A 14,641-nucleotide genomic window follows, 5' to 3' on the forward strand; every position below is an offset into this window, starting at 1 on the left:
ACCTGGTTTTTTTTTTGTTTGTTTGTTTTGTTTTTTTTTTTGTTTTTTTTTTTTTTTTTTTTTTGGTACCAGGGATTGAACTCATGGGCATTTAACCATTGAGCCACATCCTCAGTCCTTTTTTGTATTTTATTTAGAGACAGGGTCTTGCTGAGTTGCTTAGGGCCTCACTGAGTTGCTGAGGCTGGCTTTGAACTTGCAGTCCTCCTGCCTCAGCCTCCCAAGCTGCTAGGATTACAGGTGTATGGCACCGTGCCTAGCTTAAATTTGTGTTTTATAATATTTAGTAGGAAAACTTCAAGTGTAGATATAACACCAGCTTTTTCCTACTAAAGACATTTTTTTTTTCAATTTATAAAATTCTGTTAGATAAAAAAAGAAATTTTATTATAAATCACATTTAAAACCTTGAAGGCTAGTAAAATTGATTTTGTGTTTTGCTTTTTTATTCTGAGCCCTTATTTTTCATCCAGTGAATTTTTTGTTTAAAACAAATGAATAAGGAAAAGTATTCTTTGATATCAGCATGCTTATTTTCACTAAGTGTTTTAGAATAGTATCTAAATATTTGATTTTATTGCTTTCAATATTATAGTACTTATAGTGTAAATGAAGGTAGTACTTTACAGTGTTACTTAATACCATTGTATCATTTGCTTATAGGGTGTATTTGACCATCGAATGAAGTGCTGGCAAAAATGGGAAGATGCTCAGATTACTTTGCTCAAAAAACGTGAAACTGAAGCAAAAATGATGGTTGCTAACAAACCAGATAAAATACAGCAAGCTAAAAATGAAATACGAGAGGTGATTGCTAAATGCCTTATTTCTTTACTCAGAGTTTTCATGTCATTCATATATGCATAATTTTTCATAAATTTTTTTCTGACCCATTCAGCACTTAACTATCTCTCCATATTTTTATAAACTGTGTTAGAATTACTTTAACATTGTGATCATCATTAAAATCTCCAGAGCCCTTCTGTTACCTACACATGATTATGAAATAAAGAAGCATATAAAGAAACAATTTGAAATTGACCTTTACATTAATAATTATATATATATATATTTAAATGGTTAATATTAACTTTCAGATGATTATTTTGTGTTCAAAAATTACTTTAGAACTACAGGCAACATTATCCCCCATATATATGTATTATATATGGTATTTTAATAAATTTGTATAAGTTTATTATAATTTATACACTTTTTTTGCCATGCTTCAATAAGGAAATTGAAGAGGTAGGACAATCTTTATATTACTAAAAATAAATGAACCTGCTCTTTGAAGAGTATGTACCAGTGTTTTGGTTACATAGTGGGGGAAAATATCATTTCATTGCTTAAATTTTTAGTTACTTTATTTTATGTGTTCCATTGGTCACAAATCACAACATTCTGTTGTTTTCATCTGAATTTAATGTTTATTAATGGGTCTTTAGTAGACCATAATTCCAGTTTTTTTATTTTAATCCAGTCATTTTACCATTACAAAGTGTTTTTTAAATGTCACATGATTTTCCTATTTTAAAAGTATTTTCATGGCATATAAATTGTGATGAACATGTATTCTTGAAATATATATTGTCAGTATATTCTGAAATAATTGATGGAAAAAATGAGAAAATTACACTGTAACATTGCTAATTTATTTGGTAGTGAATTTTATACTCAAAATCTTTCCTGAATTCATATCTTACTAAGCTGTGGACATTATAGTTCATTACGTATTGCAATATTCTACTCTGGAATAAATTTAGCAGGGAAATGTTAATGAAAATAATTGACACGTGTTTCTGCCACTAGAAAGTGAGATACAACTTTGATGCTAAATTGATTTTTGCCAATATTGAGCTTTCTCGGTGTAATTTTTAGACATTATGTTTTTTAAAAGTTCAGTGAATGATCATCATCAAACTTGTAGTTAATTCTGTGATTTTTTCCAGGCAAAAAATGAAATATTCTTTTGTTTTTATTTTTTTTTCTTTTGCTTGTTTTTATTAGTGGGAGGCAAAAGTACAACAAGGGGAAAGAGATTTTGAACAGATCTCTAAAACAATTCGAAAAGAAGTAGGAAGATTTGAGGTATGTATAATGATTTATGAACATGTCACATTTTGCTGTGTTTTATGGAAAGGTTAAATTTAATTTTCTACTAATGGACTTTTTTTCCATGCAATGTACTTTGTTTAACAGAAAGAACGAGTGAAAGATTTTAAAACTGTTATTATCAAGTACTTAGAATCCTTAGTGCAAACACAGCAACAGGTAAGCTTTTTTTTAAAAAATAACTTCTATAATTTGTTTTCATTATATTTTTCATTTTCAAGATGACAATTAATGAAATAGGCTTTTAAGCTCAAAAAGTTATAAGAAATAGAAAGTCAATGACAATAAAAGGAAAAAATGCTAAAGTAATTGTAAGTATCTCAGGTCCTGTTTGCCTTTACTAAACAATAGACAGATCTAAACTTCCCAATATTAGGCCATAAGAAACTTCAGGGACAACTTTCCCTTTCTCTGTCTTCCTAGTTCTATTTCTTTATTGATCAGACCTGTTGTGAGTAAATGCTTATAGTAAATTGTTCTCTTCTATAATAGAAACCAAAGGTAATTAATTTTTTAGAGTTTTTTGTTTTAATTTTTATTGTTTTGTTTTTTAAATTTTGTTTGGGGTTGTTGGATTAAGTAAAATAGCAGATTGTCTGGTGTATTTTATTTTAACATAAGTTAATATCAAACAGAAGAATTTCTGAGGGCTGGGGTTGTGGCTCAGTGGTGGAGCGCTTGCCTAGCATGCGTGATTCAATCTTCAGCATCACATAAAAATAAGATAAAGGTATTGTGCTCCCCTACAACTAAAAATATATATATTAAAAAAAAAAAAAACACAGAAGAATTTCTTTCTCCAGTAGTTTTTCTGTTTTCTCTTTTGTTTTGTTATCAGAAATTACCCAAGAGTGCTTTGCCACTGAGCTAAATCCCTAGCCCTTTTTATTTTTGAGACAGGGTCTCACTAAGTTGCCAAAGGCCTTGCTAAATTGGTGAGGCTGGCCTTGAACTTGTGATCCTTCTATCTCAACATCCGAAGTCACTAGAATTACAGGTGTGCACTACCATGCCCAGCCCTAGTAGTAATATGTGGATCTAGAAATTTATCTATATAAAACATAATGATTATATTTTTTATATCAGTGAAATGTCTTCAAATTATATTTACGTTTTTAAAAAGTCGTTCTTATATTTAGATTTTTTAAAATAGGAAAGTAAGCTCAAGCTTGTTTTTAAAGGGTTTGTTTTAAACTTATAACTTTAGTCCTCTTTTTTTATCTTTTTTGCTCAATATTTTCTTTATCCTTTTATCCTATCTCTTTTAGTTAATAATATAAAAATGTAAATATCCAGTGAATTAGGAGATGTTACTGCTTTTCTGTTGGAAAAAGTCATTATAATTTTATTATTTAAGGGTAGTATTTTAAAGTATATTGTACCAATATATTTTTAAATACAATATAAATTTTTTATATACAATATATATTTTTATATACATTTTACATAAATCAAACTCTAAGGTACTACATTTTTTAAAGTTGCATTGTTTATATAATTTTAAACTGAAATTAGGAGTTATTAATGTTTTAAATAATTTATATATGAATTATTTTAATGGACTTTAGGTAAAGAAATTAATCCTTTAAAGAAACCAGACATTCCCCACAACGTGGTTTTCTGTTTTCCGCGAGGCGCCCCCCCCCCGCCCGCCCCCTGCCTTCTTTTTGTGATACTAGGGATTGAACCCAAGACCTTGCACATGCTAGGGAAGCATTCTGCCACTGAAGTTGCTTCTGCAGCCCAAATATGTACAATTATGTGTCAGTTTTTAAAAAGGAACCAGATAGGGCTGGGGTTGTGGCTCAGTGGTAGAGTGCTTGACTAGTATGTGTGAGGCACTGGATTCTGTTATCACCATCACATATACATAAATAAAGTAAAGGTCCATTGACAACTTAAAAAAAAAAACATCTTGGGGCTGGGAACATAGCTCAGTTGGTAGAATGCTTGCCTTGCATGCATAAGGCCCTGGGTTCGTTCAGTCCCCAGCACCACAAAAAAAATAAGGGGGTGGGGGGCAGACATTGTAAATGTTATTAGTTACTTATGTAGATTTTTTTAAATGCTATACTGGTTGTATGCATAAAAATGATGAGATAATGAGATTATCTTGTATTATCATCCACAGCTGATAAAATACTGGGAAGCATTCCTACCTGAAGCCAAAGCCATTGCCTAGCAATAAGATTATTCCTGTTAAGAAGACGTTGGATGTTTGTTCCAGTCATGCTGAATTCCACAATGAAATCATTTAAAACCATCTAAATAAACCACTATATATTTTATGAATTACATGTGGCTTTTTTACATATATACACATATGTGTATATATGTGTGTGTGTGTATACAGACATACACACATACACACACACACATATATAAATACACTCTGACATTTTATTACAAGCTGCATGTCCTGACCCTCTTTGAATTAAGTGGACTGTGGCATGACATTCTGCAATATTTTGCTGAATTGAACACTATTGTGTCTTAAATACTTGCACTAAAAAGTGCACTGCAAGGCCAGAAGATTTTACAATATTTTTTTCTTTATAATATGTTCTGTAGTACCTTACCCTCTTTATGAAGTGAATTATCAATGCATTGGTTATTGTTCACTTATACATTCCTGTACAGAAATTATGATTTTGTGATTACAGTAATAAAATGATATTCCTTGTGAAGTATTAGTAACAAATTATTTGGGTATGTAAACATATTAGGGATCTTTTGGATAGAAACAAGTATTTTCTTCTAAATATGTATAGTTGCTGCTGTGATACCTTAAATATTTTAATTGACAGAAAAAGCTGAACTCTTATTATTAAATGATTAAATGAAGCTTATAAATTTTCTTATGAGATCATCACAAATCAAAGAACAATTATCTCTTAGTTGTTTTAGGTAAAGAGAATAATTGTCTTTGCTTATTTTAACCATCCGTGTCTTAAGGTGCCCAATTTAAGAATTAAGAAAAGTGTTTATGAGCTTCTGATACAAGTCCCATGGATTTTGCTCCTCTTCTCTATTATCTTCAGAATTTAAGATATATATATATATATTTTTCTTGCATTTTCTTGCATTTTAAAGTAATTCGGTTTTGGTTACAATGACAAAGAATGGTATCATGTTTAAATACAGAATGATATGATGAATAACCAAGGATACCATAAACAAATTTGAAGTAAAACAAAATATTGCTTTGTCTTTGGCACCCTTCATGTCCTTGTTGTATCCTACTTAAATGACTATTCTCCAATCCTTAATGCTGATGGAAATTTTACGTTCTGACTAGGATCAGTTATTTCCATTTTTGAAAATCATTTTTTAAAACACCCCTTTTCTTAAATTCACTGACCACATCTCTCTTCCACAGAAATAAAATATGTGGACTTAATTCCTTTAAGTAGTTTATTGGATACAATTAATGAATCATGGTATCCTCAGTGTGTGTTTTATTTGAAATATTATAGAGCTGTAGTTATTTACATTTATATTCTTAGAACCCAAGAGAATACCTGACACATAGTTAATAATAAAGGCTTGATGAATTTAACATGGAAAAAAAATCCCAGAAGATGCAAAATAATGTTTACTTCTTTAATAAATGGAAGCAGAAACAGTATAGTTTTCTATTGTTGCTTCTCCTGGAAACAAATACCTTTATGTAATTTATAGTAGTATATATCAGATACTATCTCATTGCCTCATTAATATTGAGTAGAAAATAGACTTTTGAGGAACAGTTTCACTGGAATTGTATCCATATAATTATATTTCTAGTATTATATCCATGGTTATGTTACTTCCAGCAATATATTTTATGCATGTTAAGTAACTTAGTTATTCAAGCCAAAAATCTTTCATTCAGCTGTGGCACATTAATTAGAATATTTAATATCACCAAATAAAATAGTAAATAGTTTTAGTCTTGATGAAAGCTGAGTTTGAAGAAAGTAACAGATCCAGACTTCATTCCTCTGACCCACATTAACTAAAAGAGTGTGTCAGAAATTTCAAGTAAATTATGTGACCTTCTGAATGATACCTACCAACATTTTAGCATGATTTAATTGTTTTAGCACTTCACCCGTCAGTCTTCATGCCTCCTGTTCATATTGCTAAAATGCTTTCATTCCGGATAAGTATATAGGCTTGAAATAGTTCTTTTAGGGGTGTTAGATGAAGCGGTGTATGCCTTTAATCCCAGTTTGGCACATTGAGGCTGAAGGATTGCAAGTTCAAGGCCAACCTGGGCATCTTACTGAGACCCCCATCTCAAAGTTTAAAAAATAAAGGCTGGAATGTAATTCATGGTAAAGTACCCCTTTGTCAGATGGAAAGTTAAAGAAGGACTATACCAGCATATTATAACAAACTGAACCTGGGGTCAATAGGTATTTTGTTTCTTCTGTCACTTAATATGTCTTTGGGTATATCATTTAAACCTCTTATTTATATAAACAATTGCATTAAAGTCTTGTTCCTTCTAGTGCCTTTCTAAATATTCTGTTTAAAATATCAAACTTCAGGGGCTGGGGTATAAGCAGTAGAGTACCAGCATGCACAGGCCCTGGGTTCCATCCCCAGTACTGCCAAAAAAAATCAAACTTACCTGGGGAGGTGGTTCAGTGGCAGAGTACTTGCCTAGCATATAGGAAGCCCTGGGTTTAGGCCTCAGCAACACCAAAAAGAAAGTAAAATACCACACTTAAATATAAATATTCTATTAGAAAAAAAAAATTCTAATCAAAGATCACTTTCTATAAGGTAAAATCAGAGTAAAATGTATGTGAAAATACAATTTCTAACATTTAAGAGTATGTTTTCTTGATTTCATTTTTAGTGAATTATTTTCAACTGTTCAGCTTAATTTATACATATTTATATTAATCAAAGTACCTGTTTCATTGTTGCTATTCCTTAAACTTTTTTTCTAAACTTTTTTTCCTTTATTTCCGGATCTTGTGGTTTCACAAGTTATTTGTATGAAGTGTTTCATAAATGGTTTTTAAATGTATAATAAGTCTGTCTCTAATCAGCTTACTTAAAAGGAAGTAAGTCAGATGAGCAGGAAATTTATATTCCTCTAAAGACTTATTAAACTTAATATCTAAAGGAATTATGAAAAGTTCTATATTTCTGATTTAAATATATAGAATGTGAGTAAGCTAAATGGAGACTTCAAGGTTTTTTTTATTTTTTTAATTGTTTTGTTTTTGACCTGGTTGCCTGTGCAAGCAATCATGTGATTAATGGGGGAGATAGCAGATACTTGGTAACATTAGCTACAGACAGGTTGAGCAAGGTCACCCTATTTCAAAGGAAGAGGGTCACTGGTGAGAGAAATAATACTCCGAAAGGAAAATCTAATCACTGGCTTAGGAACTTTGGAGACACTTTCATATCATATTCACTAGTGAAGAAATCTATATGCTATCTGTATGACCATCTTCACAATATTTTTTAAAAATACTAAATACCTTTATTCAGTATAAAATTATTCCTAACCCTTATACTGAATGATACGGTTTTAAGTGATAAGGTAGATAATTGCCTGAACATGGAAACAGCATGAAGAAAAGATTACAGCAGAAGATATGTAATTATTAATTAACCTACCTTTGTGATCAGAGTCATGAAGAAAGGTTACAGTAATCTGTGAATGTGATCCTTAGAATTTAGATAAACAAATTGCATATAATTACTTTTTTATAGACAAAGTTTTTTTAAAGGAACAATTAATTTTATTATTTAACCCAGCAGCTTCAAAATATTATTTTACCTGTAATGCAACATATTAAATGTCATTGAGATAGTCTCTTATGTGCTTTACACTTTTATCATATCTCCAGTCTGGCCCCATTTAGTGATCAGCTATCACATGGCTATAACAATATTGGACAGCATAAGTTTAGACAATGCCTGTAAAAATAGGAGAGTAAGTCCAACAGCTGGTTTGTTTCCATCCTGAATCCTGAGTAAAGGATTCCAGGGTGTTTCAAGTCATGTACAAGTTAGGTTTAAGACTTTGTAGCATAGTTATTCAAGGAATGTGTATTGGGTTATCTACTAAGAATTAATTATAGCACTGTATTGCTGGAGGGAAACTCATACACAGTCTAGTTCAGTCTCCTTATTTCACAGATTAAGCAAGCAGATCTAGGACTTAAATCATGATTCAAATTATTTTTTCTCTTCAATTACCATGTATGAACATGCTTCCTTGATATATGATAAGCTTTTTTTCAAGATTCCTATTCTAACATGTAGAATTCTAGGAAGTCTTTTAGGACACAAAGAACCTATTGCTTCAAACTGTTGCTTCAGAAGTTGCAAAGAAAAGATTGTGACTTGCTGTCTAATTTTTTAATGCACATAAACAAATTTAATAAATGTTCATCTTCCTTTCTCTTCCTATCATCTACTTTTAAAACATTCTCTGAAGATTGAGTACTTTCAATATTTTTCTTAACTGGTTGAAATGGAAACTTTGTAAAAATCCTATCAAGGTGAAGCTACCCACTTGTTAACACAGAAAAACATATTTTTTTAATTGAGACTAGTTAATGGGATAAACTGTTCAAATGCAGCACTTGAGAGGAAAAGTTCTATTTTAAATTTATATATCTGTAACTTTTAAACTAAATTCAGATAACATTTAGCAAAACTAAACAATAAATTACCTTTTTGTTTTTTCCATAGTCAAATCTCAAGTATCTTGATTTTAACTCAAATTTTATTTTCTAGATCTTTATTTCAAATGTTCTCATTACATGTCAACAGAATGTGTTCATGGGTATATGTATGTATGTGTGCATATATGACAATAGACTTATGCTTCTAAATTTTGGTTAAAATGTTTCCAATTCACTTGCAACTGAGACATACATTTTCAGAGTTATGTTGTTTAGGTGTGATAAATTTTACCAAGACCAATTTAAGTACATTCTGTTTCTGTAATATCTGTCTTTCTCTCCCTGCGTAAAGATATTGTAACCGTTTACCAGAACTAGCTTAAGTCTCCTATGCAATACTGTTCTTTATAGTTTCTTTCTTCTCTGCTAGTCCTTCTACCCTACTGCTAAATTGTTCAGAAATCAAATAAGACTTCCTGTAAAGTAGATAGAGTGGTACATGCCTATAATCCCAAGGCCTCAGAGACTGGAAGCAGGAGGATCACATATTTGAGGCCAGCCTTGGCAACTTTGCAAGACCCTGTATCTAAGAATGAAAAAGGGCTGCGGTGTAGCTCAAGTTATAGAGACCCTGGGTTAAACCCCCAGTACCCTATGCATGTGCAGGTACACACACACACAAATTTTCTACAGATAGTCCAGATGCTGTTCTTCTCCCTTAACTTTCTTTCAAGGTAGTTAGTCAAATGAAGCCACTGTCTTGTGAACAAGTTGTATCCATTCCTGCTTCACTGTTTTTATTAGTGATAATGCCTCGATTTATCATTAGGAATGTTGTTTCTGCTTTTTAAAGTAATTGTTTAAATTTTACCCATCCTTTAAACTTTAAGACCAAATTTAAAGTCCACATCTTAAATTTAAGATGTTTAACTTCTTGAGTTCTTTATATACCCTAGAGATTGCTGGTCTATCTGATATGTGAGGGGTGAAAATTTGTTCCAAAGATGTAGGCTCTCTGTTCACCTCACAGATTGTTTCTTTTTCTGAGAAGAAACTTTTTAGTTTGAAACCATCCCATTTATTGATTCTTGGTTTTAATTCTTGCACTATAGGAGTCTTATTAAAGAAGTTGGGGCCTAATTTGACATGATGGAGATTAGGGCCTACTTTTTCTTCTATCAGACGCAGAGTCTCTGGTTTAATTCCTGGGTCCTTGATCCAACCTAAATGCCCTTCAGTATATGAATGGATTAAAAAAAATGTGGCATGTATACACAATGGAATATTACTCAGCAATAAAAGAATAAAATCATGGCATTTGCAGGTAAATGGATGGAGTTAGATAATGCTAAATGAAGTTAGCCAATCCCCAAAAAAACAAATGCTGATATTTTCTCTGATATAAGGTGACTGACTCATAGTGGGGTAAGGAGGGGGAGCATGGGTGGAATAGACAACTCTAGATAGGGCAGAGGGGTGGGAGGGAAATAGGGGGGCATGGGGTAATTAATGATGGTTGAATGTGATGGACATCATTATCCAAAGTACATGTATGAAGACACGAATTGGCGTGAATATACTTTGTATACAACCAGAGATTTGAAAAAATTGTGCTCTATATGTGTAACAAGAATTGTAAGGCATTCCACTGTCATTTATTTTAAAAAAAAATTTTAAAAGGCGCATGTTTAGAAAAAAATTTAGTTACGTACTAATTTTCAAATGAGTTTGAAAATCATGAATTTACACTGAAGCCAACCAAAGAAAAAAATTTTTTTTGAGCTACCAGATTAAAACAGTTGATTTATTAAGTATTAGGGACTGTTGGTAGATGTTAAGAGAACATCAAGGAGGAAGAGATTTTAAGAATTGCAAAGACCATTGAGAGAAAGGAAGGCAATGAAGGAATGACAGTGTATTTGGGAGGATTTTGATGTGATGGGCCAAAAGCAGAGTTTCTGATAATTAAAACAGGAGAAGAAAAAGGAAAAAGTGGACAAAGGAGTAAACAAATTTCAGAAATAGTAACAAGAATTTTAGTGTATTGGCACTTATTTTAAAAAAGAATTTAAAAATGGGCAACAACTGCTTATGCTTTTAGTAATAGCCTTAAGGTTATTTCTGGAGATTGTTTTATGATTTGCCAATATCTTGGAAGATTTTTACTTGTCAGTACATAAAAAAATCTACTTCAGTCATATGATTTTTTATATTAATTTTTATTTAATCAAATTAATATATACACATAATGTGAAAAGTAAGCTACCATTTGAAGAGACTAAAAAGCAATGCAGTGTTTCTATGCCCACATGTCCCCAGTTTTGCTCCAATCCTTTTTCTCAGAGACAATGTCTTTTTACTCTTAACTCATTTCTTCTGCCATTACCTACCTCCACATTTTATCTTTTTAATGGTAAACGACAGTTTAGTCTTCCTATTCTGCCATCTCTCTTCTTTACACATGTTCCCCACCTTTCAAATGTAGTTATGATTTTCGGTTAACTCAGTTTTCAATGTTTGCATTATTGTGCCTGTATGACCATTGGTCACAGCTGAAAGTTAGAATGTATTTCATCATGATTTTCTTCCATTTTAAAAAAGCAAACATTAGCTTTAGAGCAGTTCTGGGTTTACAGTAGTATCTATAGTTTTCCTATGCCCTGCACCTTTTCTCATATTAGCAGTTACATTTGTACATTTGTTAAAATTACAAATTGTATATCCTCTTTGAGTTGATATACAATTATATCCATTAATACTTCATTTATTTAGTTAGTTACAAGGGATTGAACCCAGGGGTTCTTAACCACTAAGTCACATCCTCAGCCCTTTTTTTATTTTTTGCTACAGGGTCTCACTAAGTTGCTTAGGGCCTAGCTACATTGCTGAGGCTGGCTTTGAATTTTGGGTTCCCCTGCCTCAGCCATCCAAGTCACTGGGATTACAGGTGTGCACCATCATGCCCAGCACATTATTATTTTTTAATGTAAGTTTTTTATGTATATATGTCAGAGGAATGCATTACAATTCTTATTACATGTATAAAGCACAATTTTTCATATCTCTAGTTGTATACATAGTATATTCACACCAATTTGTGTCTTCATACTTGTACTTTGGATAATAATGATCATCACATTCTATCATCATTAATAACTCCATGCCCCCTCCCTTCCCCTCCAACCCTTCTGCCTATCTAGAGTTCATCTATTCCTCCCACCAGCACATTATTATTTTAATAAACAAAAATCTATATTCAGATTTGCTTCCCATTGCTTTATGTCCTTTTTCTGTTCAGGATCCTTTTCAGGATACCACATCCAACACACATTTTGTACCCTTCTCCTCCTGCTTGTAATAGTGTTCAATGACCTCCCCCCACCCCAGGTAAAACATACCTTAATTTTTTTTTTTCCCATTTGGTTAGTATTTTTCCCCTTGTTGGTTGCTTTTTTTTTTCCCCCCTATGTCTTCCCATGGTGTCTCAGTACACAGTCCCTTAGACCACTCAGAAAATCCAACCACTGCAGAGTTTTCCCTAGACTTCCCCAGGGCCTCCTGTTTCTCCTGGGCTGGTCCTCCCTGGACTTGTCCTAGTGTTATCCTTGTACTCCCCTTGCTCTCTGCTTTGAAATATTCTGTACCCTTCTCCTGGGATGTTTTCCCTATATTCTGGGTTTCTTTCTTTCTTTAGTTTCTTGTGTCGGTGAAGCATATTCTCTAGCAGTTTCTTTATATTAAAAAGCAGGTACAGTGGAAAGTGTTGTGAAAACAACATTCAGAATGCCTGTCTTGAGTCACATCATTCTAATCTGGACTGGTAACCATTTTATTCCTTGTGGCATAGTGGAGATTCTGAAGATTATCTTTGCTTTTCTACCCTGGGGTTGTATATGCTTTCTATACCCCATGCTTTTCTCTTTCTTGATTTATTTCTTCATTTGAGTGGATACAGAGAATAGATTTCTGAGAAAGAATGCATAGAACACATATACCTTTTACTTTTTTGGAAACAGTCTTACTATCTTCCTATCTCAGCCTTCTGAGTAGCTGGGATGACAGGTATGTGCCACTATCCCTGCTAGATAGTAAATTTTTTTGAAGACATTACTCCATTATCTTCTTGATTCCAGTGTTGCTGTTGAGAATTCCAAAAACATTCAGATCCCTGTTTGATCTTTGGAGATACGATTTTCTTTTATCCCCAGTGTTATTAAATCTCATGGAGATTTGTTATGGTGTATCTGCTTTCACCCTATACTGGGAGCATTTTGATCTAGAAATAAAAAATTCATTTCTGGAAATTTCTTGACTTATTTCACTTATAATTCCTTTCCTTTATTATCTAGTCTTTCCCATTGTTTGAATATTGGATGTCCTGCACTAACTATTCACTCCTATTTCTTTTTCTTTCTTTTTTTTTTTTAAAGAGAGAGAGAATTTTTTAACATTTATTTTTTTTAGTTTTCGGCGGACCCAATATCTTTATTTGTACGTGGTGCTGAGGATGTAACCCAGGCCTCACACATGCCAGGCGAGCGTACTACCACTTGAGCCACATCCCCAGCCCTCAGTCCTATTTCTCATTTTTGTCATATTGCTCTACTTTCTGAGGGTTCTTTTCCTATTGTCCCTATTTTTAGTAGCTTCCTTTTCTTGTTTCAGAGAGTCAATATTTTCCTTTATGAAAATACTAAGGGTATTTAATTTTTTATGTTTTTTTTTCCTTCCTAGTTTCTCTTTCCTCCAAATTATTTTTCTGTTTTTGGCTGTCTTCCATGCTAGATGCTTTCCTAAGGGAAGTTAGTCTGTGGCTGTCTCCTCATTATTAGCAGTGTTTTCTGCTTAGCAGGTAAAGGTGTGGTTGCCACCCTTTATAGGGTTTTAGCAATCACCATTCAGTATTGTCACTCTCCCCAGACACTAATTATTTAAAAGTATTCTTGTGGTCAGCTGTCTCCTTTACATTCTTTAGAGGAAATATCTTCCAGAATTCTCCAAAAGTAGAGAAGGAAAGAAAGGATGCTTCTGATGTTCAGTTTTCATCAATACTCCCTATTTTAGCCACCTTCCTTCCCATTTTAGGAGAACCCTGTTGTAATGCCCTTTGAGTATTGTGCCATGTGTATCCGAGATTCCTGTTCAGCTTTCCTACTGCTGGTGTAAGATTTGGATTTCTCATTTGTTGAAAGAGTTACTTCTCATCACTAGCTTACAAATATTTTTTTTTTCTCTTCTCTCCTGCTTTTCCTAACTTTTTAAGTTTAAAAATAAAAGAGGAGACTGGGGTTGTGGCTCAGTATTAGAGTGCTCTCCCAGCATGCATGAGGCACTGGGTTTGATCCTCAGCACCACATAAAAACAAAATAAAGATATTGTGTCCACCTAAAACTAAAAAATAAATATTTAAAAAAATAAAAATAAATCAGAGGAAATTTAAATTGTAGTTTTAGTTATGTGTGTCCAATTTTTTACTATGTTAACCCTAAAAATCTCTTTCCCAATCACTTTAACTACAACATAGTACAGATGTACCAACTTATTTTCATCCAACCATCATTGATAAACTTTGTTTCCCAATTTTGCCATCACAAACAATAGAGCATTCTTGCACATACCTTTCCTTCCCTGCATGTATGAAACAATTTCAAGAAGTGAAATGCCCAATTGAATATCTGCATTTAAAACTAATAGCTACTGCCAATTTGTTATTCAGAAATGTCTCAGTTTACTGAAGTACTGTGCAATTCTCTACATCCTTATCATCAACGGAATAATCTGAAATTTTTGCCAATCTAAAAGGAGAAAAAATGATGTCTCATTGTTTTAATTTGCATTTTGTGATCATTAACTGGGTCTGAGCATCTTTTTCATAGTTATTGCAG

General features: G+C 32.5%; 1 protein-coding gene across 2 annotated transcripts in view; it reads left to right on the forward strand.

The window, feature by feature from the left end:
• Window positions 1-4,802, forward strand: part of Snx2 (sorting nexin 2) — a 68,511-nt gene extending 63,709 nt beyond the window's left edge. For both annotated transcript variants that reach the window (XM_076856675.2, XM_076856676.1), the window contains exons 12-15: window positions 664-807; window positions 2,011-2,091; window positions 2,203-2,274; window positions 4,247-4,802. In XM_076856675.2, the coding sequence (XP_076712790.1) occupies window positions 664-807; window positions 2,011-2,091; window positions 2,203-2,274; window positions 4,247-4,297 (348 nt within the window). In that variant the 3' untranslated portion in view covers window positions 4,298-4,802. The remainder of the gene's footprint in view (window positions 1-663; window positions 808-2,010; window positions 2,092-2,202; window positions 2,275-4,246) is intronic.
• Window positions 4,803-14,641: the final 9,839 nt, after the last annotated feature.

Source organism: Callospermophilus lateralis, chromosome 5 (assembly GCF_048772815.1).
Source record: "Callospermophilus lateralis isolate mCalLat2 chromosome 5, mCalLat2.hap1, whole genome shotgun sequence".
NCBI classification, from domain to species: domain Eukaryota; kingdom Metazoa; phylum Chordata; class Mammalia; order Rodentia; family Sciuridae; genus Callospermophilus; species Callospermophilus lateralis.